This window comes from Opisthocomus hoazin, chromosome 7 (assembly GCF_030867145.1).
Source record: "Opisthocomus hoazin isolate bOpiHoa1 chromosome 7, bOpiHoa1.hap1, whole genome shotgun sequence".
In the NCBI taxonomy this organism is placed as follows: Eukaryota; Metazoa; Chordata; class Aves; order Opisthocomiformes; family Opisthocomidae; genus Opisthocomus; species Opisthocomus hoazin.
The window spans coordinates 50,682,206-50,707,987 of NC_134420.1; the positions used below are offsets into that span (position 1 = coordinate 50,682,206).

Here is a 25,782-nt window from a genome sequence, read left to right on the forward strand (position 1 = left end):
TTTTAATGTTTATTTCCTACTTGAAGCAAAGCACCACTATTCTTCTATGACATCCTACATGTGAATTGTTTGCTCTTCAGCCAAGAGCAAAATCCACATGATCAAAATTCAACCTGGAAATCAAAACCAATTGCCAGGGTCTGAGCAAGGTCTTCTAGTAGTGATGGATAGTTTATTCTTTATTCATAGTGCTGTCCTTAACACTCTTTTACAAGTGCTTTAGGCAACTGTAATATAAATCTCCAGTTTCACTAGCTACATTTCACCTGCTTAAAAAAATTTCTTGCAGTATAGTTTTGTTGACTTATTGTGCTAAATTACTTTACAATAGTGCAATTAAAAATTATCTTTCTACCTAGGGACAGCTGCATTTCACTGTTGGAGGATATGATCACTGTTTGTAGAAGTTATAAAGCGATTTGGTGTCATTCCGGATAAATAATGCTTTGTAAAATGTATGTGACAGAACCAGAAGAATTATAGAAAGTAAATTTCTATTTTGTGCATTCCTCCTTTCTTGACCTCTCACTGAACAGCCAAAATTTTAAAGCCATTTTGTTTTAAGAGAGAAGTTACCAGGATTTCAACAGTATTCTTCCATTTTCTATGACTGAAAGAAGATGCTAAAAAAATGAACTTAGCATGTAAGGCAGGAAATTGCTTTGTACATGTGACCTTCAGTTCCTTTTAATCTTGCCTCCTCATTGAGGCAAGATTATGAAAGTATTTAACGAAAATATTTAAGCATGAAACTACTGCAAGATTGCATCCTACAAAATGTTGCCAAATGACAATGCCAAGGTACAACTCAAGTAACACGTACGGTAGGGATTCCGTTACCTCATGGCTGGTTTTTACAGATACTCTATGTTTATAATTTGTATTTACAGCTGACCGATCCTATTTTTCTTTGTTGGCTCACTCTAAGCCACTGAAATTAAGAGTGAAGGAAAGTCACATTCAATTTGATCTTTCTGACTGAAAGCTCAATTCTGGGTTTTTCCTTAGCTCAGATCGAGAGAAGGAGTGCAAGGAACTTCTGGCAGCAAAGGGACTTGCTAGTGTTAGGACCATGGGAGGCTAAAGAAAAGGCTGAGACCTCAGAACACTTGTGCAAACAGAAAAGGGAACATGCAGCATGTTGGAGACAGATGTAGCGGATATAGAAATATAAAGGAGACCTTATTTAAAGCTGGAGAGTCTTTTTAAGGAATAAGGATTTGGAGGGCTTGTCATGATGTGAAATTCCCAGGAATATTCATCTGGAGTACGAAAGTACAGCATACGAAGTACTGCCACCCAGCCTCTGAGGAGCTGAGATTTCAGCAATGCTTCCTGCCTCGTGAGGAAGATTTTAGCTGTTTTGTTTCAGGAGTCATCCCACTGATAAGGCTGCTCAGCAGAATAGAGAGCTCTCTGTGAGGGGAAGTTGTTAAGGGAGACAATTTCAGCAGAAGCCATGGTTTGAGCTGATGCTGCTGAGCTGGGGTAATTTTGTACTGTGTGCAGGAACGTTACAACCTGTGTCCAGAGGCTGCCACAGACTCTCCCTAATGGTCTACATTACTAATTCAACTAATTGCAGCAATTACAGGCAGGAGATGCTGCTGGGAAGAGACGCCAGTACACTTCTCTCTAACATGCTGCAGTACATGCTGCTCATTAATTAGACCAGCAGAAAAAAAGAAGCAAAAAAGAAAAAAAAAGAAATTAAAAATCACCAGCTGGAAATGCAAAGGAATATGCTGAAACCTGTAAGGGATGTGAACGGTTGCAATTTAGTTTAAGCCTTTCAGAACCAGACTTTCCAGCCTGTCAGCCCAGTCACAGCAACATCCCTGTTCTCTTGGCAAGCAAGCAGGTGAGTTTGCCTGTTGGGCTAACCTGATGCATGCAGCCATTCGTCAACAAAGAGGTTGCACAGATATTTACTATCTGGGTAGATACAAAGGATTCTCAGCCCAAGAGGTGCATTAACAGAGCAGGAATTACCTCTACCTCAGAGTGATGCATCTAGCAACACAGCAAAGAGTACTGTTAGCTGCCTGGGTGATGCATTATTATCTGAGATCTTATATGTTTCTCTTTACAGCAAGCATGTTCAGCCTGAGCATGCCTCATATGTTGAGTGTCTCAGTAGGTGCCTTCTGGCTGGCCCTGCGCGGTATTGACATTTATCAAGGAGCCCAGTGTGTTGCAACCAGACACATCTACTTTGGCTGTTGGAGGACAGTTTACCAGCCAAGCAGGTGTCATAGCCCGCTGTACTTGCTGTGCACAGTGTCACCCGCCTGCTAACCGAAAGAGCCCGGCAGGCACACCGCACCTGTGCACACCTGAAATATTCAACAGCACTGTATAAGCACTATTCCTCTGAGAGGGGAATCCAGTTCCATGGAGGGTGCATTTACACAGGCATATCTCGAATGCTGGTACAAGTTAAATATTTTAAAAGTTACAATTCTGAAAATTTTTTTTCTACAATACTTAGCCGCCTCTGTAACAGCCTCTTGACTTGCAAGTATCTTATTTTTTTTTCCTCTGTTCTTTTTCCTTCATTCCTTTCCTTCACATGCCAGACAACAGATGACATTGTTTCATCAGCTGAATGTTCCAGTGATGATGAAGATTTCATTGACTGTGAGCCCAGTACAGGTAAGTCAGGTCAGTCTTGTTTTGCTTGCTTTCTGATTTCATTTGCAAAAAACAATGCATACATATATTTATATGTGTGTGAATGTATACATATATAATTATATATGTATATATATGTGTGTGTATATGTATATATGTACACTTATGTATATATACACTGTATATAAAATAAAAATTATACAGCCAAGCATCAGATCCCATGGACTTGGCAACAGCAAAACACAGATATGTAGTCACTATTTGGTTAATATAAAGTTATTTGCACGGAAAGCCAAACTTCCTGAAAGTGATCCCAGCTAATTAATAGTTTACATGTTTCTAGCAGTTACTTCACTGATATGGTGGGAAAGCAAAAATATCAATGTGGTATGTCGCAAGTGATAAAGATTGATGAGGTGGGGAGGGTAAATGTTTGAAAAACGGGAGAGAAACAAAAGTGAAGCAATAGTGGTTTATTAGTGTTGTTTCATCTTTGTTAATTGCTCTGAAGATGGACTGTAAAAGGAATCATTTGTCCATGGGATTTTGAATACAGTTAACATGGTAATGTATTTATACTAATTTTGTTTCCTGTGAACCCAAAGAAATTGGGGACCACCAAAACATAGTTCTAACATAACAAAATTAGTAGTAATTCTTGCCCTGTTATCTGCAGTGATGCTTCAAAATGTATCCGTTAAAGAGTCAGAAGGACTGGCCACGTGGAACTGACTCAACTTCTCCCTTTCAGATACATTTTGATAAATTGATGGCTTTTCATTCTGGTGAGATATATGATGTGATATCCAGCAGGCAACTGCAGTCTATTTTATTTCTTACAGGCTTTTTCAAGTCTTCTTTTTTGAGGCTTGCCATGAGTTAAGCATTTCTATAATAGAGAACAGACATCATCGAATTTCTGTGTACATTTAAAAGAAAAAGCGAGAGTTTGGTTAGAACCTTTTGTCCTTAAACGTGAAACATATGAATAGTTGAGGATTTTTTTGTTTTGTTTTGTTTGTTTTTGCTTTGTTTGATTTGGGATTTTCTTTTCTTTAAAAAAAATCCCCAGAAAGCGTTATAAATGTTCTGATTTTAGTTTCCTGAAACCATTTGATTAATACAACAATAACATTAAAATTCACCCAAGGCTAGTCCTTTCATATTTTTTATCAATTTGTCATGCTGTGCCTGCATTTTTTGGTAGAACTTGGTCCTGCAGTAACCTGAGATTGGCGTTGCCTTGTAGCTGGGAATTTCCACCCGTACTCTTGACTTGCCCATGATGGCAGGAGTGTCAGTGACACAACTGATGCTAACAGACAGCTCAGCCTAGTTCCATCTCTTTTTTCACAGATCTCTATGCATTTTTCAACTCCCCACCTGGCTGAAAAGCAGTCCAAATAATACTAGATTGTGAAGCATAAACAGTGTCAGTACTGGGATTTTAAATAAAGGTAATAATGAAATGCCAGCACTGTGATTATCACGAAAGTGAGGCACGAGTCTTATAAGACAATTCTAAAAGATTAATGTACCACAACTGACATGCAAGTGAATGGGTAGGAATCATTTCATTATAGCTTCACTAGCATTTCAAGACTTCGTTTTTTTTTTTTTATTCTGATTGCCAAGTATTTCATTTAAAGGAGGAAACGAGAATTTTATCAGACTCCTCCTCTTGTGTATTATTGTAATTTATATTTCAGCATTGAAATCATGATTACTTCAGTGGCTGTAAAATGTAATAGCAATGTTTTCAGCACAAGCTGAAATGTATTTTTTCCATTTCAGTGGAAAAATCAAAGTTTGAGGAGAAATTTGCTAAAACAGGTTGTTTAGCATGAAATTTCAGAATGCTTTAGAGCAACACTTCCAGACTAAAAATACCTCTTTCCTGACACAGTTAGAAATCTAATGCTATAAACAGGTACAAACTGGATTTGTAAAAATGACTTGCTTTTGAAAATCCTGCTAAGCATTACAGTAGGCAGCTATAAGTGCCTACAGACATTTGAATATCTACTGTGTAAAATAATGTTTCACTGAAAATCTGATGAAGGTACTCTCCTAAACTTCTAGACATTCTTGAAAATTTCACCCAGTATCTTTTATTGCACCCTACTCCTCCTCCATAGGACTATCATCCACAAGAGCCACAGAAATATGAATCTTTTCTTGGGAATTACTGTGGCATTGAGAATATAAGTAAGTCTGATTATATGTTAAAAAAATGGTCCTTGCTGATGAAATTTGCACTTCCAGATTTTGAGGTTTCCTGCTCTCAGAAGTGCTGGTGTACACAGTTGTCTTAAAGAGGAGAGATATGCAGATCCTGTTTGCCCCCAAAAGTATAAATTTAGCTCATTTCATAACAATAATAAGAAAAAGTAACAGGTTTATGGTGCGCCTCATTTAGGTTTTTGTCTGTCTTGTTGCCTCCACTCCCGGTGCATCCAGGGAAGGCAGAACAGTGTCTGCAGTGCAACTGGTACCAAAGCACTCACACATCCCATCCTGCTCTGGAGTGCTAAAGCAATCTGAGCCAGCTTAGCAAAATCCAGTGATGCTGGCTTGGCTGAGCAGATATGTTTGCCTTTACACTTCACCAGCCAAGTCAGGATTCTGGCCATACGCCAAGATCTGGTACTAAATGTATACATCATGGAAAGAAAAGAGCAGGATTATCTTGCTTGTATTTTCTAGTGTGTGGATTTGGATTTATTTTTTTTTTAATTGGGCCCATTTGAAGTTGCTTCCTCCTGTTCTGTTGACAGGTCAGTGTATTTTATGCTGCATTCTGGTTTGCCTGATCACTTTTGCAGCAAATTGAAAATTAAATGACCTAACGCAGCACAAGCCACTTTTTGTTGCTCTGATAATGTGTAGCTTTTAAAGCTCTTGAGCTTCTGCCAAATGCCAGAACTTGGCCTTCCATCACTCTCATGGTCCAGTAATGCAAAGGTTACCGAACTCCCTGCTGCAGCTGTGAGATATGATATACATCACTATGAACCTGCTGTGCAATAACCAAGACAAGGGCAGCAGAGATTGTTGCCCTGCAAATCAAAAGCTTTCAGATTTCATATGGGTCAGAATCAAATCTCTAGATCTAAATATATTACTTTGGACTTGGTCCCACCTGGATCAGAGGCAGTACCCTACAGAGTCCTTTTGAAGACTTTGGTTTTGGTGTACTCAAAGATAGTTCAAAAGATAGAAAATCATATTCTCTTTGAGGCTAAATATCTTATGACAACCATTTGCCATGTCTGAGTGCTGCTTAACTCTGTCTGTTGAATCCAAGACCTGAATCTCAGTCAGCTTGTGATCCGCATCTGGATACTTGCATCTCTTTGAAAGAAGATGATATAAAGGCAATTTCCTCACTCCGCTCCTCTCAGGAGTTTTCTTGCTAGCTTGAGACACTTACTGTAGCATGCTGGCTACCTCTCTGTGCCCCACTTCCAAAAGCGATTTCTGTTGGGATTTCTGTAGATCCCGTTGTGTAGAGACCAGGAGCTGTCACAGGACCTGACCTGACTGAGGTAGCTTGCAGGCATCCTCCATAGGCAACTATGTATGCATAAGGAATTATTCAAACAAGTGGTGGCAATGACCGCTGTGAATCCAAAACCCATCTGTATTTTACACAAGGAAAAAGAAGGCATTGCAGGTTCAGAGATAAAAAATACTTCCTATTCATCTTACTGCAGATAAGCCTAGGTACCCTTAGATCTCTAGATCTTCCGTAATGGCTTACTGCAAATGATACAGAGGGCATAAAACGGTTCACTTGCCCTGAAGAAACATTTACTTACAGTTGAGAGCAGTCCCTCTCTCATTTCTATGGGAACGTTGCTATTCCCAGTACATGTTCAAAAACATCCTGGTTTCTGAGCCAGAAAAAACATGCTTTTCTCTGGTATGAGTACAGGACTGTCTTCTGGCCTGTTTCAGGTAGATCTGAGGCTCAAATATTCAGGTTCCCCAAAGATGAAGCCAGAGTCCCGAGTCTGCACTTTTGAACACAGCTCTGCAGAGTGTTTTGTTCACTCAGCCACTCTCAGAGAGTGAGAGATTTGTAAGGGAAAAAACTCCTAACTGGGGAGCACTGTGCCGTCGTAAAGAAATAAAGCATTTATCTCCTTTCAGTCAAATGAGAAGCACCCCTACAATCTGATCTTACTGATACTTCAAAGCCATGAGGATTATAGTTCTGCTTTCCTGACAGCAGCTGCTGCTGTCTCCTCCTACCATGGCCCTTGTTCCCGTTAAAGGTGTCCGTTAGCTCAGCACTCCGGCACCAGGCAGACTGCATGCTGGTGGCTTGGCATCTGACTGGAATCATAAACCAGGCTGCTCATTGCTCTGGTCAAAACAGTAAGACCTAAATACTCCCCAGTTAGCCTGAAGCCCATAATGCAACCAGCTGGAATGGTCTATAGGGCTTAATCCTAGCTCCCTGGCTTGAGACAGCCTGTGTTTCTTTCCTGGTGCGGTTGCCAGCTTCCTATCAGCCCAACAATTTCCTAGGTGATTTTTTTCCAGAGAAATTTATTCTGTGTTTCCCAAAAGGCTTCATATATCATAAGGTCGATATCGCCTAATCAGACTTGTAAGCTTTTCCCATGAGGGACCAGACACAGCTACGGAGATGCCAGAATCTGCACTTTGTACTGGAAGTTACGCAGTGTTTTGTAGCGTATACCAATACACAGGAGAAACATATCCTACAGGTATGGTGTCTGTATCTATAATTTACTGGTCTGCACCCATCCACTTCAGGCTACTGATTTATGGGCTAGGACAATCAAGCTTCCTTCCATATAAGCTGCAGAACTGGGTACAGGTTAAATTGCAGAAAACAAGCAGAATCTCCCTTCCCAGAGTCTACAAGCAGCCAGCACGGTATAAAAAGCAGCATGCTGGAAGTGAAGAAACCTTGACTGAAGAAACCCAAGAGAAGCGATGATTTGGCTCGTCCTCCATAAACTGCATCAACCTTCTTGAAGCACGCAGGGAATTTTCATTGCTCTCCTCAGGGAAACATCCCCCATAAATCCAGTGCTCAATTAATCCCAGTCTATTCTGTCAAAACAGACCGAGTTCTGCTCTGTTTCGCGTGCTGTGAAGAAGAAGTGGCCTTTAAAGTTGGGTGTATGGCTCAGAGTACATAGAGAAGTAGGCTTCCCAGCTCACAGGCTGAACATCATACGGACCCACAGGAGGGGGATTCCTCCGTGGCACTTCCCAGGGTGTAATAACATCACTTGTTTGATGGAATTTCCTAGCTACGGTCTTGAAGCCAAAACAAAAACAAACAAACAAGTTTTACTAATCAATCATGCAGATGACTTACATGAATTTAAGGAATTTTTTTTTTCTTTTTTACATTAGAAATTTATACTGAGTTTGGTTTTCAGCATATTGGTCTTTTTTCCTAGGTAAACTCCAAAGGCCCCACCTGTGAGGACATTTTATCTATATATGCACTATATACAGTGTGCATATATATCTATATGTGTATATACTAAAATAATAAATGACCAATATCGACAGTAGCCCCTATCATCCAATCACATGTTTACACAGAAATTCATGCCTTCATCTAACCCTGGCATCCGCTGGCGTGGACAGATGCATGAGATTGTTATTTCTTGGTGAACAAAGCACGTTAATTTCTTTTTTGTTAGAGTTTTTTCTTTCTTCCTTTTATTTATTTGTTTACTTTTAATTGATAGTTTCATCTACCAATTAGCCTTGGGGTAGGGTGGGGCAGGGAGAATAAAAAAATTATACAGGTATATCCATCGATATATACACGTATATTCCGCGTATATATAGATAGATATTTACATTGTATATATTTGAAGAACATTTTCTGTCGTTTCACCTCATCTTGTGCCGCATGAATTTTTGGTGATTGACATTTTAGTTTCTTTTATATTTCTTTCCCTTTTTTTTTTGGCTCGTAATGGTGCCATACCGCTATTTTTTAGTTTTTAAAATCATTGCTGTACTTTTCAATTTATATTTTTGGAGTTCTTCCAACAAAATAATGGTTTAATCATCTCAAGAAAGAGATATAGATCTGCAAACCAATAAAGGCAACAAAATCTTTTCTTGCCATCCTTAAGAAATCCACATTTTCAGACATCCCAAGAAAGTTGTGTGCAAAAAGAATGAAAATTCTTTCCCCTCCTTTCTATTTCCTCTTCTCCCTACCTTTTTTTTAAACTTTTGCAAAGTCTCTATCCTGTCTTTTCCCTTTTCCCTTTTTTTTTAATTGAGTTCAGAGAAAAAACACACAGAAGGAAAAAAAGACTCCCCTTTACCCCTGCATTCTCCCAGGAAAAATTCTTTCAACAAATCAAGCCCTACAAACCACAGATGGCATAAAAAGAATTTTATTGCAATGCAGAGTATCTGTCGTATCTTTTATTTCTGGGTCAGTGACAGCTCATTTTTATGGCATGCTGTAGTTTAGCTGATGTAACTAACCATGGCCTTCATTAACCGGTGCATGGGCTGTGATGACGCCATCTTGTGTTTCATCAGAGCTGCGCATTCAGGCTAACCGAGCAAGTCTGTAGTGTATGATTTGGGGGGATATCGTTTCATTTTTAATTTTTAGTTGTACTATAATTTCTTCTTTTTGGAAGAGTTATGCCAGCACCGTTGGCTGCTTCTTGCAGCCTCAGCGTTATATATCTACTTAATTTTATGGGTTTTTTTGCTCTTTTTTATTTCTCAGTAGCGAATTTACGTCTTGTCTGTGTCCATCTGTCGTGTCAGTGTGTCTTGGAGTCCATTGGTCCAGTGTTGTTATGTGATTCTGTTCTCTGTTTGTAAGCTGGTGTTCAGCTCCCTGCCGCTCTGCCATCCCTCTTCCCCTGTCCTTCCCCTCCTCCTCTCGCCACCTGCCCGAAGGGGGGTCCACAAAGGGGCACCAAGCTTTGAAAGCTGTTCTGAGGGTCACCCCCAAGGCTTCGGGCCAGAAGGCGCAAGAAGTCCGCGCAGCTTCTTAACAAAGACAAAGTTTGCAGCTGGAACATTTTCAACTGTGTTATCATTTCACTCTTAGAAATGGTTTACGGGCATAATGCTAAAGTGACTGCTTATATAGCTTTTTAGGAGATTTGTATGTGCATGCTGACGTCTTGGAGTAAGAACTCCTCTTATCTGTGCTTTAGGTGCCAGAAAACACTGTGCAGGGTGCAGGCTGTATGTTAAATGGAAAGTACCTAGGCTTTTTTATAAAAGGCAGTCCTGGGAAGGGAGTATCACTGTGCACATGCGACTGAAATGATATCTGTGAATGTATTTCTAAAATCTACAGTTCATCGCTCACTTCTAGTTAGGAGACAAAAATGTAGGACGTACTTAAGATTTCTGAGAGTAGTGCATCTTCACTCTATGGGGCAGGTCTTCTGTTTGTCACTGTGTGATGTCTGCCTCTTCACTGATGCTGGTAGAAACTGTCTTGCTGATGTTTACTTGTATAACACAATTCTGGAAATGCATCTGGAGTGTCTTCTGCCGTATGCATCAGAAATATGCAATAATGCGTAAGGCAGAAGAAAACAACCTGAGTTTTCAGCTGTCTGCTTAGACTTGAAACACTATTTAGAAAAAACATCCTTTGGCTTGTAGAGTGGTGCATTCCTCAGAATCCTTAATTCTGCTCCCGCTGAATGGACTAGCCACGTTAGGGGCACGGAAGGCTTCAGTGCATTAGGATACATCAGCTGGCATTGGTGGATCAGCTCAAGTTAGTGGAGGAAGAGGCAGCCAGTTTCCTCGCAGGATGTTCAGGACATCACCAAAAGCATACTCGCACATACCTTTAGCCTAGCTAAAATTGCAGTTGTTTTGCAGGAATTCATTTGTTCTGCAGAGAAGATGGGATGATGAAATCTATGAACTTTTCTCACAAGAGAATGATAGAAGGCTTACCTGTTTCAGCTAAGAGTTACCAGAAGAGGGAAGTGATGGGATATGTTCAGATCTCCAACATGGAATTATTTCATTTAACTTACCCAAGATATTTTTCCTGGACTTGCAGAGGGATAAAAAGGACATGGACTTTCTTTCACTAATGAGAAGCAATGATCTTATGCTCAGTTCAGTTTTTTTAATTCATATTATGATCTGAGAAATGTTACTGAGTGCTATTAGTTATAGCAAAACTGAATCAATATTTAAAGCTTGCTCAATTTAGATTTTAGATCGCTATGTGTTTTCACAACTATTTATTCCTACCAAATCGAAAGGTTTTTCTTGGCAATTGCTTAAGTAAAGTAAGTGCTTATAAAATTAAAATACAGTCAAGAAGCTCATGGTTTTGTGTAACACTGCCCTCTGTCAGATAGACCAGAACAGTCCTGTTATGAGGCTAACAGCAAGAAAATTTTTTTTAACTCAAGTGGCAGGTTATTGGAGCAGAACAATCAGAGTTTTAGACCCCTTCATCATGAAGTTCAGGGTAACCTTCACATTGGAGTATATCGACGAGTAAATCAAGTGTCCAGGCGTCAGGACAGTAACCTCCAGGCTGTGGCAAAGCTGCTGTGTCCTGCTGAATGGTTGCTTCTCTTTGCCTTATGTAGCCTCTGTGATGCCTGCAACTAGCCCTCTGCAGCAGGGAGCGAGAGGCTCACTCAAGCACAGGAGATGCCGTGGAAGGTCCCGTTGTGCTTCATTTTATCCCACTGATTTCCAGTACTTGAAATAGTTAGTTCATGCTTTTGTTTTCTGTCTCAGGGCAGGCTGCTGCCTTCAGGTCTCGTGACATTTGTCACTGAGCAAGGGGGAGACCTGAAAGTTGAGTTGGTAAAGCCTGAATGCCAGTGTGCTACTCCCAGCTCTGCTGTTGATTTCTTCTGTGACTGTGCATCCATATTGTGCATTTGCCTACCTGTCACGCAGAGTAAATAAAATATTTGTCAGAGAAATGAGGTGGAGATAACAGAAAAGAAGATTTAATTAATATTTTAATGGACTTTGATATTCAGGTGCAAATTGCTATGCAATACACTAAAATAGTATTGTACCTCTAACTACTAAAAATCTACAAGTATACTGTTATTGTTGAGGTTTTAGTACTAAGTGCTATCTTTACTTGCTGTGGCAAGTAACATTATTGTGTATTTTTATGAAGTAGATACAACTCCTAATCTGTTAATGCAGAGAGAAGCAAGTGAGGAATACAAAAGCCAAATATTTTCATGTCATGGAACACTGGTGTGGCTTCATTTTCGTCAAATATCACTTTTACCTCTGGAGTTAGCACATGCAATGAAATGAACCATGCTCAGGCTACATAAATTAATGTCGTGAGGGAACTGCAATATACAGATCTTTTATATCAGCGCTTCCATCGCTTGAACCTGCATCCTGATCAGAATTTTGCTTCAAAAACTTCACAGTTTCTCCAGTCTGACTTAGCTGGTGTAAGTTTCCCTGGTTTTGCATTGGAGATCAGGATCAGCCCGACAGTCTGGCTACCTTGCCCTTACTGCCTTCCAGTCTTTTTTTAAAGCATGTTCTCTAAACTCGTAGCCATGTGCACTGTCACATTCTGGCAATCCCTCTAGTGCTGTGCCTATGTTATCAAGCTGACACATGTCTAAAATACTAAGATATGATATTTTCAACCTGCTGGGACTTGCTTTTTGTCCCTGTTAGCTTTGATTTTCAGCTTCATGAAATATATGGGAAAGAAGGAAAAAGCCAATGACACATTCAGTGGAAGAGAAGAGCTAGCACATGACTCAGGAACACATTTTGCATAAAAAGCGAATGTATGTATATTAGATCCTTAAATGTCTATAGCATATCCTTAGTTAGCTTTAAACAAGAAGAAACTGTCTGATTTCTTTAAGATAAATAATATCTGTTAGAGAGAAAACATGCTGAACATTCACAGATACTAGGGACAGAGATACACTTTTGCCCCTAAAGGGCTTTATTATATATTTCTTTTGGTCTTCGTGCATAGACGTGAAGGTGCTTCATGTATTAGAAGTTCACATGAACTACAACACCTGGAATGGTACCTTGGTAAAGCAGAAAAACCTATTCTACATCCATTTTTCAGCCCAAGTAGAACATGAGATACCAAAGCATATAATCATGTCAAAGGGGTTATTACCTTGCCTTCCTTCTTCCTCTTTCAGTTTTGGAAATTTTGAAACTTCAGTTCCAATTTGTTAATCACAAGAGCTAGAAATCAGTGCTTTATCCCAACTGTAAGCAGCTGGGAGTCCCAGTTCCTGAACAATGTGAAGTGTTAACATTTACCTGAAATGCTGTATGAGGAGCAGGAGACAAAGATGATAACAGTTTTGAAACTAGGGATAAAAGGAAAAAAAAATAATAATTAGACTGACTTGATTTGAGATCTCACACGTCCAATAATTCAGCAACATATTTTATTCTGCATTTTCATTGCGCTAGTAAATACATTATTAAAGCCTTACAGAATAGCCACACTCAAGGAGTCATTTTTCTCCTTCTGCTGAGTCTAATAAAAAATGAAGTTGTTTGGTCCCATGAGGTGGTGTTATAAGGATGATCAGCTCCTCTTTTGGAATTCAGGAGAGCTACAACTATTTTACAGACAAACATACAAAATCTCAAAATTAGGTTCTTTTAGAGCAACAAGAAAATTCCAATACTTTTGTCTCTTCACTGGTTTCAGTCTGTCTCAGTACCAGAACAATAAATGTCAGAGGCATGAAAAAGGGGGGAAAAGTTGTTTTGTCTTTGCAGGACAGCAGAACTGCAAAGCAATTTTGACTTTTTTTTTTTTTTTTTTTTAAACGGATGTCAATGATTCCTTTTCTTCCTTGTACTGAAACCAGTATGACTGATTTTAGTTACTAGTTCTAGCAACTACTTATTTTCACTGCTGAAATCTCAGGGGCTTCATAAATTTTATATTTGACAGACAAAAAAGAGCAAAAATAGCCCTGTAATTTAGTTCAGGCTATTTTCTAGGGTATCAAAATATAATTTTAAGTTCTTCTTCTGACTTCTCTCTGTGAATCAACAAATCTACTGTGGAGTGCCTGGAGTTTTGTATTTCCCCGAGAATCTGTGGCTCTCCTGTGTGCTAATTCTTTTAGTGCTGAAACACAGGTCATTAATATATTGTGTATCTGTGTGTGTATATTTATACATCTGTTGATGCTAGGTTTATGTTCTGGCTAAAAGGTGCATTTTGGTGAACTGAAATAGAGAAGTAGAATGAACTTGGCTAGGAGCTTTACAAGAAAATGTGGAACAAATAGATTGAATCTTGCCTTATCTTCTTTCTCATACTCCTGTTAAGTTCTGTTAATTCAAGTGTTCGGCTTTTGTATAACTCCGAAAGCAGCTAGTACATCCCAGCTTTTTGGGGGAGGTGTTTTGTGAGAGCAGGCAAGTGTTACTCTCGTGTTTGCGATCTGGGCATAGGCTGATGTGGAAGACCTCCAGCACACAGCTGAACTCACAGCAGGGAGGTGCCTTCGGTGAGGTTCTGAATCACTTGTCTCTGCCAGGGAGCTGGGGACTCTCCGAGAGCTGTGGGGAGGGTTAAGGAAGGTTTGACAGCCAAAGAGAAAGTCAAGGGACTTGGCAGTGTAGCATGGGTATATATGTATCTGAAGAAAAAAAAGTACTTTTTTTCAATACATTGGGAAGCTCTGCCCTTATTCCGGTGGTTGATGGGTAGCCTTCCCATGGACAAAACACTGCGACGTGCTCCACACAGCAGTAGAGTGAGCTCTGAGCAAGAAATGATGAACAACTTCTGAGCTTTATTTTCTGATAACCGAGAGGTTTTCAGGTTTGCCTGAAACTTTACTTCATGGGCTTAAACATGCTATATAAGATCAAAGGGAAAACAGAGACTGGAAAGGTAGTTGAAAATGTTTGTGCCCTAGTTCCTTTTTGACAAAAAGTGACAATTTGGTGTTGGCAAAGTACTGTGGGGAGTCCCTCTAGTTTCCTCTGAACTGTCTGTGTCAAATCCAAAACAAGAAAATATTTTATGACTCCTAAAATGCAAATTTCAACTTTTGTCTTAAAGTGTCTTTTCATCTTGAAATTGATGCTTTTAAAAAAAATAAAAGTTCAAATTCTAACAAAATATATTATTGTGAAACAAACCAAACTGAAGTTTTGTAGTCAGAAGTATTGTGTGGGGGTTTCATTGCACTTGTCTCTTTTTTCATTTCTGAAAATATAACTACTAACCTGTACCTATAACTAACTTACGAGGTTTCTACTACCCCTTTTCAGTTTTTCAACCTCCTTTCTTCTCCGCTAGGTTCTCCAAAACATTAAACCATACTTTTCTCCGTAGGAAACATCTGTCACTAGCTCTGTACCAGTTGTGTTAGAACAATAAAATCTTTGATTACGTTTATCAAAGGAGTTGGGCCAGTATATTTCAGCATCTTCAATTGTTTCATTTGTAGCTTTTCATTATATGTTGAATAGCAATGGTAAAAGTCCATCCCTGAAGCTGTGTGATCTTTCCCACATATGCTGTTTTCCATATCTATCACTTTTCCCTTGGAAAGGAAAAGCAAACAAAAATTATTTTGGAGGGAGATGGAAAAAAATCTCCTTCATGAAGGCAATATTTTTAGAAACAGCTGGTAAAACAAACTGCAAATGTTGTGCCTGGAGCACCTCTATTCTAATAACGGGATTGTTTAAGGATGAAAGCAGCCATTTGCGTGTCTAGCCGCTCTGTTAGTTGTAATTCTTTCTCCGTATGGCAAGAGCTGGGAAACCTGGTGTGGTAGTTTGTTCCCTATCTTACCTCCTCTGAAAAGATATTTACACAGTTCTCTGCTGAAGAATGAGCATTGTGGTAGCGCTTTCTACAGCAAACACAAAGAACTGATAGCGTAAGAAAAATGAATCTCAGTCATCTATCCCTCATTTGCTATTGACTAGTAGATTTGTTATTCCTCTGGTGATTTTTTTTTCTTTGCCTCCCAGATGACCTTTCCTTGCTGATGACAAGCTGCAAGTTTTCTGTTAGCCTCTCTCATAGGTGGCAAGTGTCCAAACACAAGGTGCCAATTCAGATAGTTTAAGAAACTCTTACGAGGTGCCAGGCCTGGCGCTCCTCGTGTAAGAATACTATATTCACACAGAAGTGTTTAAAGTATCCTGAGGACCTTGAGCAGTTTTGTTTCTTTTTACATACCGAAATTGCTTAGCTTCCATTGAAGCTAGTTGATTAGGAGTCTGAGCACCAAATGAGGTAACAGCCATTTGGACTACTTTTAAAAACACTTCTCGTGAAAGCCCAACTTTATGATGGTATTTGGAATATGAATTGGTATTGATACCTACTGCTTTTGACTTAAAAACCTTATAAAAGCAATAATGTTTCTCATATTTTATTGAGATTTAATCTCTGGTGCCAGCTACACATTCAATGTGCTTTTTTCAAATGAATTTTAGCAGTTGGATACTGGAGATGCCTGCATGTGTGAATATCCTATAGCTCCAACAACATTTTATAGCTGTATTGCCAGAATTTTTCCAGAGGCTGAGAAGAGCTTTGTGGATATTAGTGCAGCTGAGCACTTGCTTCAAAGATCTGAATTTTAGATTTATACGCTGACAAGAGAGAGTTAATCATTTTGTGGACCTGGCCCTTAAGGACTGTCTGAATGGCAGGACTTGAAATAAGACCTTGGAGTCTTAATTCTTCTTTCACTTTCAAACCTCAGTTAATCTCTCTCTCACTTTTAAACAAAGATTGTATTTTGATCCTACAGATTTCTTAAACCTTCTGTCAGATACACACTCCAGGAGGTCATTTTTCTGGGCATCCAGTAATTTTAGGGCAATGACAGATTTTACTGCGGTATGTCATATTACATTTAAATAAATGGGAGATTTCAGCAAATGCAAAACAAGACAAATGAGCTATCTACAGTGAAGTTAAAGATTTCAGACATCAGCTTAGAGCAATGATCATTGTTCCTTGCTGAACAGCAGTTCTTTATCAGTTTTCTCTTGTTTTGTCTTGTGCTGTTCTTTTCTGGTGATGATATGCATAGAACCGTACACATCGTTTCAGGGGTAACAGTGACGACATCGAGTGGAGAGGTACTGTTATCTCTCTGCTCCATTACAGTGAAGCCTCTGCTTATACACAGCCTGAGTTCTGAAAATAGTTGGAAAGCTTAATAAGCATGGGGAACTGGTGCGGAGGAAAGAGATTCTCTGCAACGGAGGATTAAGGGATGACAAATGCAGTTTCCTTTTATAAAATCCAAGAAATTTCAACTCTCTGCATCTCTGACTGGAGCACTGGGAAAGGTGCTGGAAATAGGAATTAAGGCACATATATATATATATATGTATGTATGTATACATATGTATGTGTATATGTGTGTGTATAAATATATCTATATATGTGTAACATAGCACCTATATATGTGTGTGTAAGTATATATATAAAAATTCTAAGTATTATTCAGTTACAGAATATGATGACAGATTTCAGACAGTTCTGGCAATTATCTTGCATATGAAAGCAGAGTGGTGGTAATAGCCTGTACTGGTCCCTAGGAGATGGCCTGCATGTCACATTGCAGGTCTCTGTGATTCTACCATAAGAAATGATGCACATGCTCTACCTCTTACTTAGTGCTAGTGTAAGTTAGCAATAATGCATATAAGTATTATTATCAGTGTAAAACTACTGCAGGTGAGTAGCAAATCATTCTCTTAAGTTTCACATGTTGGATAGTTTGTCAGAACTGAACATCAGACCAGAAACAGTGAATTAGGAAATTCATTGTGTGCATGAAAAAAAAAAGTGTTTGCATAAGGAATTACTGGGAGACTATGTTTGATAACAGGCTTAAAATACCAACAGCAGCAGTTTTTCACCGCATTCCTTACTTGTTTATAACTCTCTTCCAAGCCTTTTGTCCAGACTGTTTATGAATGTTGAATTTTCTTTTGGAAAAGGAAGCAGTCAGCACTTGGATCTCCATAGCAGTTTGGAATTTGGATGCCTTTTGCCTTCCAAGCCTTTTGTCCAGACTGTTTATGAATGTTGAATTTTCTTTTGGAAAAGGAAGCAGTCAGCACTTGGATCTCCATAGCAGTTTGGAATTTGGATGCAAATTAAATACTTTCATGATCAAAAATTAAAAAAATTGTGTGTAGATTCCTGTATATATGCGTGTGCGTGCATAATTGCTAATTGCATTAACCGCATGGCTGGAAAAACTGGCAGCCTGATGAGATGTTGAATGCATTCCGTTTTCACTGGGATTAATGAAAGTAGAAAGTATTTAGCCGTTTGCAGGATTAGGGCTGAGTTTGTATAGTTATGTGGGGAAAAAAAATCACTATCTAGAACTAGCTAGAACTTAAATCACAATCTGGAGGAAAAAAGTCTACATGGTTTAACACAGAGGAAAGACTTTAGCCGGAGCATTTCAAAGCTCAGCTGTAGAGTACAACAGCCTGTTTTTATAAGGTGCATATCAGCCACATTTTTTACTGTAATTCATTATTATGCTCTACTTTATTCTACATGGTTCGAATACATGAGAAATGCCTGTTGGTTTTCTGAGATCAGGCAGCTTCTGACTTTCACATACTTTTTTGAGCCCAGTTGGTGCATCTGTACTCTGCACTTAGTATTCTTGAAGAGAGCAGAGATGAACCTTTGTTTTGCTTAGAAAATATGTTCTGTCTTTAAATTAAGTCATTGCAACTTCCATTTTTATTTCTGCACTTGATAATGTTCTGGATCTTCTTGGTCTTCTCTGACAGAACACTCAGCCCTATATGTCAGGTACAGTGTTTGACCAGAAATGTACTATTAGCACTTCAATAGCATTGTTTATCTCAGACTTTTAAAATGTTTTGCAGGTATTAAAAAGAAGCTTTCCAGACCTTTAGTAAGGGGGATGAATACTGTTGTCTTTATAAATATCGTAATCAGAGAGGTTAGAAGGATACTTCCTTAGATGACTCACTAACAAGCTTTAGTTGAGAGAAACATGAAGAAGGTTTGAGAGATGCATGGAGAAAAGGATTTACAGGTTACATAACAGCTGCAGAGGTGGGAGGAGGAAAAATTACTGCTGAGGTTAAAAGAAGAATTTCACTAGTAAAGGGGAGGAAATGTTTCTGAATAAAATTATTTTTTTTTGTATGAAAATCCCTATTTGTTAAAGCAAAAAGAACAGTTTCACCCATAGCTGTACCTGAATGCTGTAGATGATCAAAGATTTAGTCTTTCCGCATCCTCGCTGATACATATGTTTGGGTTTGGAGTCCATTCCATTGGCTTTAACAGTTTTGTATCCTGATGGTCCATGTGGAGCCCACACAGGCCTGGGGTTGGGGGCTGGCTTCCAATCTGTTTCTCACTTCTCCAGTGGAGTCATTTACCTACATCCGATTTACAAGTTCTGTCAGTCATATTTCTGTAAAACCACTGAAGGCAATAGGGTAGCTACGAGGTCACTGAGGGCATACGTTGACCTACAGTCTTTTCTTATGAGTGGTGATGATAGGAGACCTGAACTTGACTCTCAGATCCCAAACTTGGGTTTGCAGAGGGTTGGTATGAAGAATATCTTTAGAGCTGGAAACAGATCAGATATTTTTCCAGTTGGAAATGCATCCACTGAGACATAATAAGCATGGAACCCCATGGCAGAGTTTTCAAAGTAGAATGTATTTTTCTAAGAGAAAGGTGAAGTTGAGGAAAAAGCAGAAATGAAGTGCTTTTCCAGTTAACTCCATGTACTGCCTCCCTATCTATGAAGACAGAGCACATACAGCTGTCGTCACAAAGCTTGATGCTTCTGTGCTCAATTCTTCTCTTTGTAGTTATATGTTTGATTTGCCACTTGGTTCCCTTTCTCTGTATTTTTCAACTGAGGTTACCACTGTTAAATTACCAGACAGTCAAATAAGATAATAATAAGGAATTGTGGTGGAGCTATAATGCAGCAATCGCAGCTTATGTCAAAGTTATTTAACTGAGTGTCTTGGATGGATTCACCAGCCAATAAACAAGCAAAGACAAACTTCTGGATGGGTTGGACTAGATGACCCACAGAGGTCCCTTCCAACCCCTACTATTCTGTGATTCTGTGATTCTGTGATTCTGAAAACATGAGCCATTCACATATCCAAGAGTGAGGCACCTGGAATGATTAGAAGTTGACAGGAGAATGTCCTTTGCATGTAGCTTTGTAACACGTAGTAGAAATCAAGCAGTTGAGAATTTGGCTTCTGGCATGCTTCCATTTTGATGGATAACTCAATGCCATGGAAGGTTGTGAAAAGAAGCCACTTTGTGTTAAACACTTCTATTTGCCATTAAAGACTAGCATGCATTGTTTAGGCACTGGGAATAGCAGGCAAATCTGACAGTTCTTCTCCAGCATGATGTTGGTCCATGTGCCTGTCCCTGTTTAGAGTCCTTTTGCAAAAGGCAAGGAAGGACCCAGACAGGCTAAAGTGTTTGTAATGAGTCTTTGGAAGGTGAAATTTTTCTTCTAACTTCAGAACAGTGATGTTCATTAATACCCTAATAAGCCAGTAAATCACAGGGCATTAAGGTTAGAATTTGAACACCTTTTTAATTCGTTCACAAAGTTCAAAGCTGCACCCAAATACAGTGTTTATTCTTTTAATATAATATTTCTAGTTCCAACTGTTTTGATTGTGCTTAAGACCACCAATTAGAATAAGAATATGAGTAGGAATAATGAATTCATTGGAAAAAAAAAATCTTCATGAGAAAATTTTGTGGCTCATGCAGATAAAGGAAATTAGAATCTATGAGAAAGTAATAGACTTTCCTATTAAAATCTAACCATATAATGTCTTACTTCATAGCAGAGGAAAGCCTAATATGATAAGATTTTTTTTTAGCTTCTTTTAATTAACTTTCCATCCTATTAGACTTGATCTGCAGTTAACTTTCATTTCACAGGTATTCATGATTGTTATGCTCCTGTGAATTACTAAACTCATGAAGCTCAGACATGATGGTTAATAGCTATGCAAAGTAATCTTTTAGCTGATTTTCTAACAATGACCTTAAAATTTAAATGTAAATATTTCAGGTAATACAGTAACCAGTCATATGGAAAATATATTCAAGTGTATGACTATATGTCTCTTTAAATAGTGCTTCAGCAGCAATCTGACCTGCTGTGGTCTATGAATATTAACTGTTGTTGTTTTTAAAAAAAAAAAAAGCAGCACAGATTTTGAAAGTTACTGCTCTAGCTCCTCTAACAAAGAAAACAATTAAACATTTGCGATAGTGGGATATACATTATCTTATCATGGTGTGAAGCTAAGGGAGAAAGGATGCCAAGACCACCTAGCTCTACCAATGAGATAAGCAGAATTAATCAGTCTCAGAAGTCAGTCATAGAATCATAGAAACATAGAATGGTAAAGGTTGGAAGAGACCTTCAAGATCATCTGGTTCCAAACCCCCTGCCATGAGCAGGGATATCTTCCACTAGACCAGGTTGCTCAGAGCTCCATCCAACCTGGCCTTGAACACTTCCAGGGAGGGGGCATCCACAGCTTCTCTGGGCAGCCAGTTCCAGTGTTTCACCACCCTCATGGTGAAGAATTTCTTCCTAATATCTAATCTAAATCTGCCCTCTTTTAGTTTACAGACATTCCCCCTTGTCCTATCACTACACACCCTTGTGAAAAGTCCCTCTCCATCCTTTCTGTAGGCCCCCTTCAGGTACTGGAAGACTGCTATAAGGTCACCCCAGAGCCTTCTCTTCTCCAGGCTGAACAGCCCCAACTCCCTCAGCCTGTCCTCACAGGAGAGGTACTCCAGCCTTCTGATCATCTTTGTGGCCCTCCTCTGGACCCACTCCCAACACATCCATGTCTTTCTTATTTTGGGGGCTCCAGAGCTGGACACAGGACTCCAGGTGGGGTCTCACGAGAGCGGAGTAAAGGGGCAGAATCACCTCCCTCGCCCTGCTGGCCACGCTTCTCTTGATGCAGCCCAGGATTCGGTTGGCTTTCTCGGCTGCAAGAACATGTTGCCAGCTCATGTTGAGCTTCTCATCCACCAGTACCTCCAAGCCCTTCTCCTCAGGGCTGCTCTCGAGCCACTCTCCACCCAGCCTGTACTTGTGTTTGGGATTGCCCCAACCCACATGCAGGACCCTGCACTTGGCCTTGTTGAACTTCATGTGGTTCATGCAGGCCCACCTCTCCAGCCTGTCAGGGTTCCTGAATTTTTGTTCAAAAAGTCCTCCAAGTCTGAATGGACCTGAAGAATTCTGGTGCACAGCTCCTGAGCTTTATTCATGGACATACTATCTTTACCTGTGCTTCTGAAACACACCCTAGTATCATCATTATCATCGATATTAAAGTAGGTTAACTTCTGGAATGAGATCTGTTTCTCTTCTAATCCAATCTGTTATGAAAACAGAGCAAATGCCCTTCCCAGCCACTTTCTTGCTATAATGCAACCTCTGATAAACAGCTTAAAGCTTTGGCTTCTGAATCACAGTAGAGTTTATTCCAGTCACTCACTATGTTGAAAAAGAGGATTCAAACTTGCCTGCAGCAGTCTTTCACCACTGATACCCTGAATTTTCAAAAGGAAATTTGAAAAAACGACACCCCTCCCCTACCCCCCCCCCCCCCCCCCCCCTTAATGCTTCTGCACTTCCCGGCTAGTATGAAACTTGCCCATAAAAACAAACAAACAAGAAGTTCTGCCAAAAATCTGTTCCAAAATGCCTGAATCACAGCACTATCCCCTCTTTTCTTTTCCAAATGATAGAACTAGCTCACATGTTGAAAGCTCCTACACAAAGGGCTCCCCTGCAGTGCTTCAGAGCTGGATAGTTCACACAGTCGGCTCTCTTGTATTTCGGATGCAGTTACAAGTGCTGCCTAGTGGGAGAATTGACTTCAAAGCACGGATTAATAGTCCTTGCCGTTCTGTCTCCAAACTCCTCCGCTTGAGGTCTCAAGGGGATTCTGGTGCATTTAAACATTAGTACAATCAAAAGGAGAGAGCATCTCGCATCCTCTGAGCTGATGTGAGAGCACACCACCTAACGTACTGCTCAAAAGGTTGACGTGTGCTTTTTTCCTTTTCAGAGAAAGAGCTGTGGCTGTATTTATTTATGTTTACTCAATATCAGGATTTCTACCTAGGATTTTCTACTGCTTCCCAATGCTGATTTAGTAGAACCCATCAGCAGTCTACTTGGTAGTGATCTTCTCATCAGTAACAGTCTCTTACGTGACATTTTTCCTCTGCAAGTAACTGGGTGTTACACAAAGCCTTAGCGTACCCTACAGCAGCTCGTTTTGCTCATGGGGAACCTGGCCTAGCCGTTTCAGCATGGCTGTGAGGCAACCTTTGGTATCAATTCTGGGGAATATTTTGACTTGTTCTTGCCTGAGGACGAGACTGAAGGGCTTGTCCTCAATTCTGGAGTCCCAAAGACTTCTTGTAGCATGAAGAAAATTACAAATCAAAAATTTCTATTAACTCCTGTCTAATTCATTTTAACTGTAGCAGCTGGCACTGAGGTATTTTTCTCTTCATTCTTGAGGGTTTTGTCCAGGCTAGTTAATTCCCCCTTAGCATTTTGCACTGTCAAGATTTAGCTCCCACTATAGGAACTACCTTTTTTTTTTTTGCTTGTTTTCTTTCAGTTTCAATATGGGAATAACATTATTCCAAGTTAATCCACAGCAGAAAGAGCATACTTTGACATCCAGAACCCCATGAAGACTAACATTATGAGCAAGACTGTACCACTAGATAAGCCATCGTTTGGAAGAGGTGCTTATGAGTCCCCAGTTTATCACAGTTTTTCTACATGAGTTTGAATAGGTCACTTAAGTTCTTAACTCCTGCACCCCAATTACCCTAGGGGTGCATGTAAAACTGTTCAAACTCCATGGAAGAGAACATGCAGATACTTGTCGTGCCCTTTTCAGTAGTGTTGATTAATGAAAGAAGTCGTTCTAGGTGTGAAGGCACAGGTAAATGAATCTTGTTCAAAGCTTGCTAGAGTAAGCTTCTTACCAACCATCACACTGTAAATTCCCTTCATTCTACATTTTACCAGGGACTGATGCTCACGATGCTGAACGACATGGTTTATTGTTTCTTCTCAGTTATTGCAATGTTTGCCTTGGTATAATTTCCAGGGAAATCATGTATTGTTTTTACTTGGAATTCATCACAATATCTGTATAGCCCAACTTATCCTCATTCATTAACAATCCTGTTTTCTTCTATAGCTTGTCAAACAAATTTTCTTAGTCCTGTTTCTACACTGTTAAAGGTCCTTGTTAAAAGTCTGTAGTAATACTGTTTCCCATGTATCCTCAAGAATAAGCTGCAGCTGCTTCACCAAAGAGACTTAGAAAGTGAAATACTTCACATCTTGAATGTCTTCCAGAGAGATAAGTAATGCCTGGGATGATGCTAGATTATTCAGCTGTCCAAGAAGTGGACAACATTTTTCTTTGTGTGGTTTTGCTTTGCTTTGCTTTGTTTACAGCTCCAAGATAAAAGCACAGCAGCTATCTCTGGATACAAGCTGCAGATGCAGGTTCTTTCCAGCACTGATTTATGTCTGTAAGTGGAGCCAGAACTGCTAAAAGAAGGGGGGTTATCGAGGGCAGAACTAGGATCACTACTTTGCCATCGGTAGAGAAGTTTAAGCTCTTTGCAAGAGAAACCTTTTTATGCTGAATCTGCTATGCTTTGGATCCTCCTCTCACAAAGCAAGGGAGGAAGTTCCATCCACTGAGTCACTTGCAGCTGGACTAGCTACAGACTTTGAAAGTGTAATGTGCTTATGTTAGCTGAGGGATGAATTAAATTACTTTGTAGGATCTATCAACAGAAATGGCAAATGTAGCCTAGCATCCAAGTGATTAAAAATAATGCCCTGAAAATGGGTCCTGTCTGCTTTTGAAGTTCACCAGAATTTGCTTCTTTTTAAAGAATCCAATACAAAAATATGTTTATGTGTAATTACATATGAATGGAGGAGATCATAAAAAGAACTGTTATGCGTCCGCGAACTTGGGTGTACAACACCCACAGAGGATAATGTGGAGTCAACAGTAAGGTTAGGTACAAAACAGCATTCATGAAGTATCCAGATCTTCACATGGTTACAATTTAGCTGTACCTAAAGGAGTATTTTTATGCTAGCCAAGTAGGTACTATTTCCATCAAGTATCTCAGCATTGCATACCCTCTTTACATCAACACACATTTCAGATGTCTTTTAGCGTTTGGGTATTCAAATCAGTCCTGAGTCTAAGCACTTCCTAAATTCTTCAATTTTCCCATGTAATTATTCCCACTAAGTTTTCTAAGGTGTAAGTTTCATATACAGATGTGTCTACTGATCCCTTAGACAGCGTATTTGAGCGTTGTTTTGATGTGTTTCCTGGGTACATTCTAAAAAAGTAATATTAAATGGTATGACATCATAAGACGTCTTGGGATACAGCTACCAAGAAGGAATTTGGTAGTTCTGGAGTATTCACTAGCATTCCAATAAACAGATGACACGTGTATTTACCTGGCTGCTTCTTAGCTGTATAAACTGAAAAAAAGAGGAGACACAGTAAGATATCCTTGCTGCTCTATGTTTGCAGATAAACAAAAGCTTATGTACATTTTAGTATACCATAAATACGCAGGCAACATTGGGTTTAGACCAATGACAGTAAATTATTCCTGCTCCCACTGAAATTATTCGATGGAGTTCTGCTACTGAGGTGGTCAGTATGAGGATCTGGTTTGTGATTGCAAAATCCGTCAGGATTCAAAAAGACTTCTTCCCATGTGACTGACTTTTAGGATTAAATCACTTTAGCTTTACATGAAAAAGCCTTAGCTGGGCTGACTAGAAATGTCAGTCTTCAGTCTTTCAAAAAAACATATCAGATCCTTCTCCCAGGAGAAAGAGACGGTTGAGTAGAGATGCATGGGAAGAATGCTTTCAGGCCAGCGATATTGGATGGGCTGCTTAGCACTGGAAGCATCAAAATACTCTTTGGTTTGGAGGAATGTGAAAAGATAATAAGCTTATAGCAAACACCTGAAAA

The 25,782-nt window shown here is 39.5% G+C and overlaps 1 protein-coding gene across 16 annotated transcripts in view; it reads left to right on the forward strand.

Annotated features, from left to right (window-relative positions):
• Nucleotides 1-25,782, forward strand: part of NRXN3 (neurexin 3) — a 1,053,133-nt gene that overhangs the window by 1,009,909 nt on the left and 17,442 nt on the right. For 13 of the 16 annotated variants that reach the window (XM_075425785.1, XM_075425786.1, XM_075425778.1 and 10 more), the window contains one exon: nt 2,580-2,655. In XM_075425785.1, coding sequence (XP_075281900.1) covers nt 2,580-2,655 — 76 coding nt within the window. Of the gene's footprint in view, nt 1-2,579; nt 2,665-25,782 lie in introns of all 16 variants that reach the window. The other 3 variants (XM_075425781.1, XM_075425779.1, XM_075425788.1) reach the window with 1 other exon arrangement.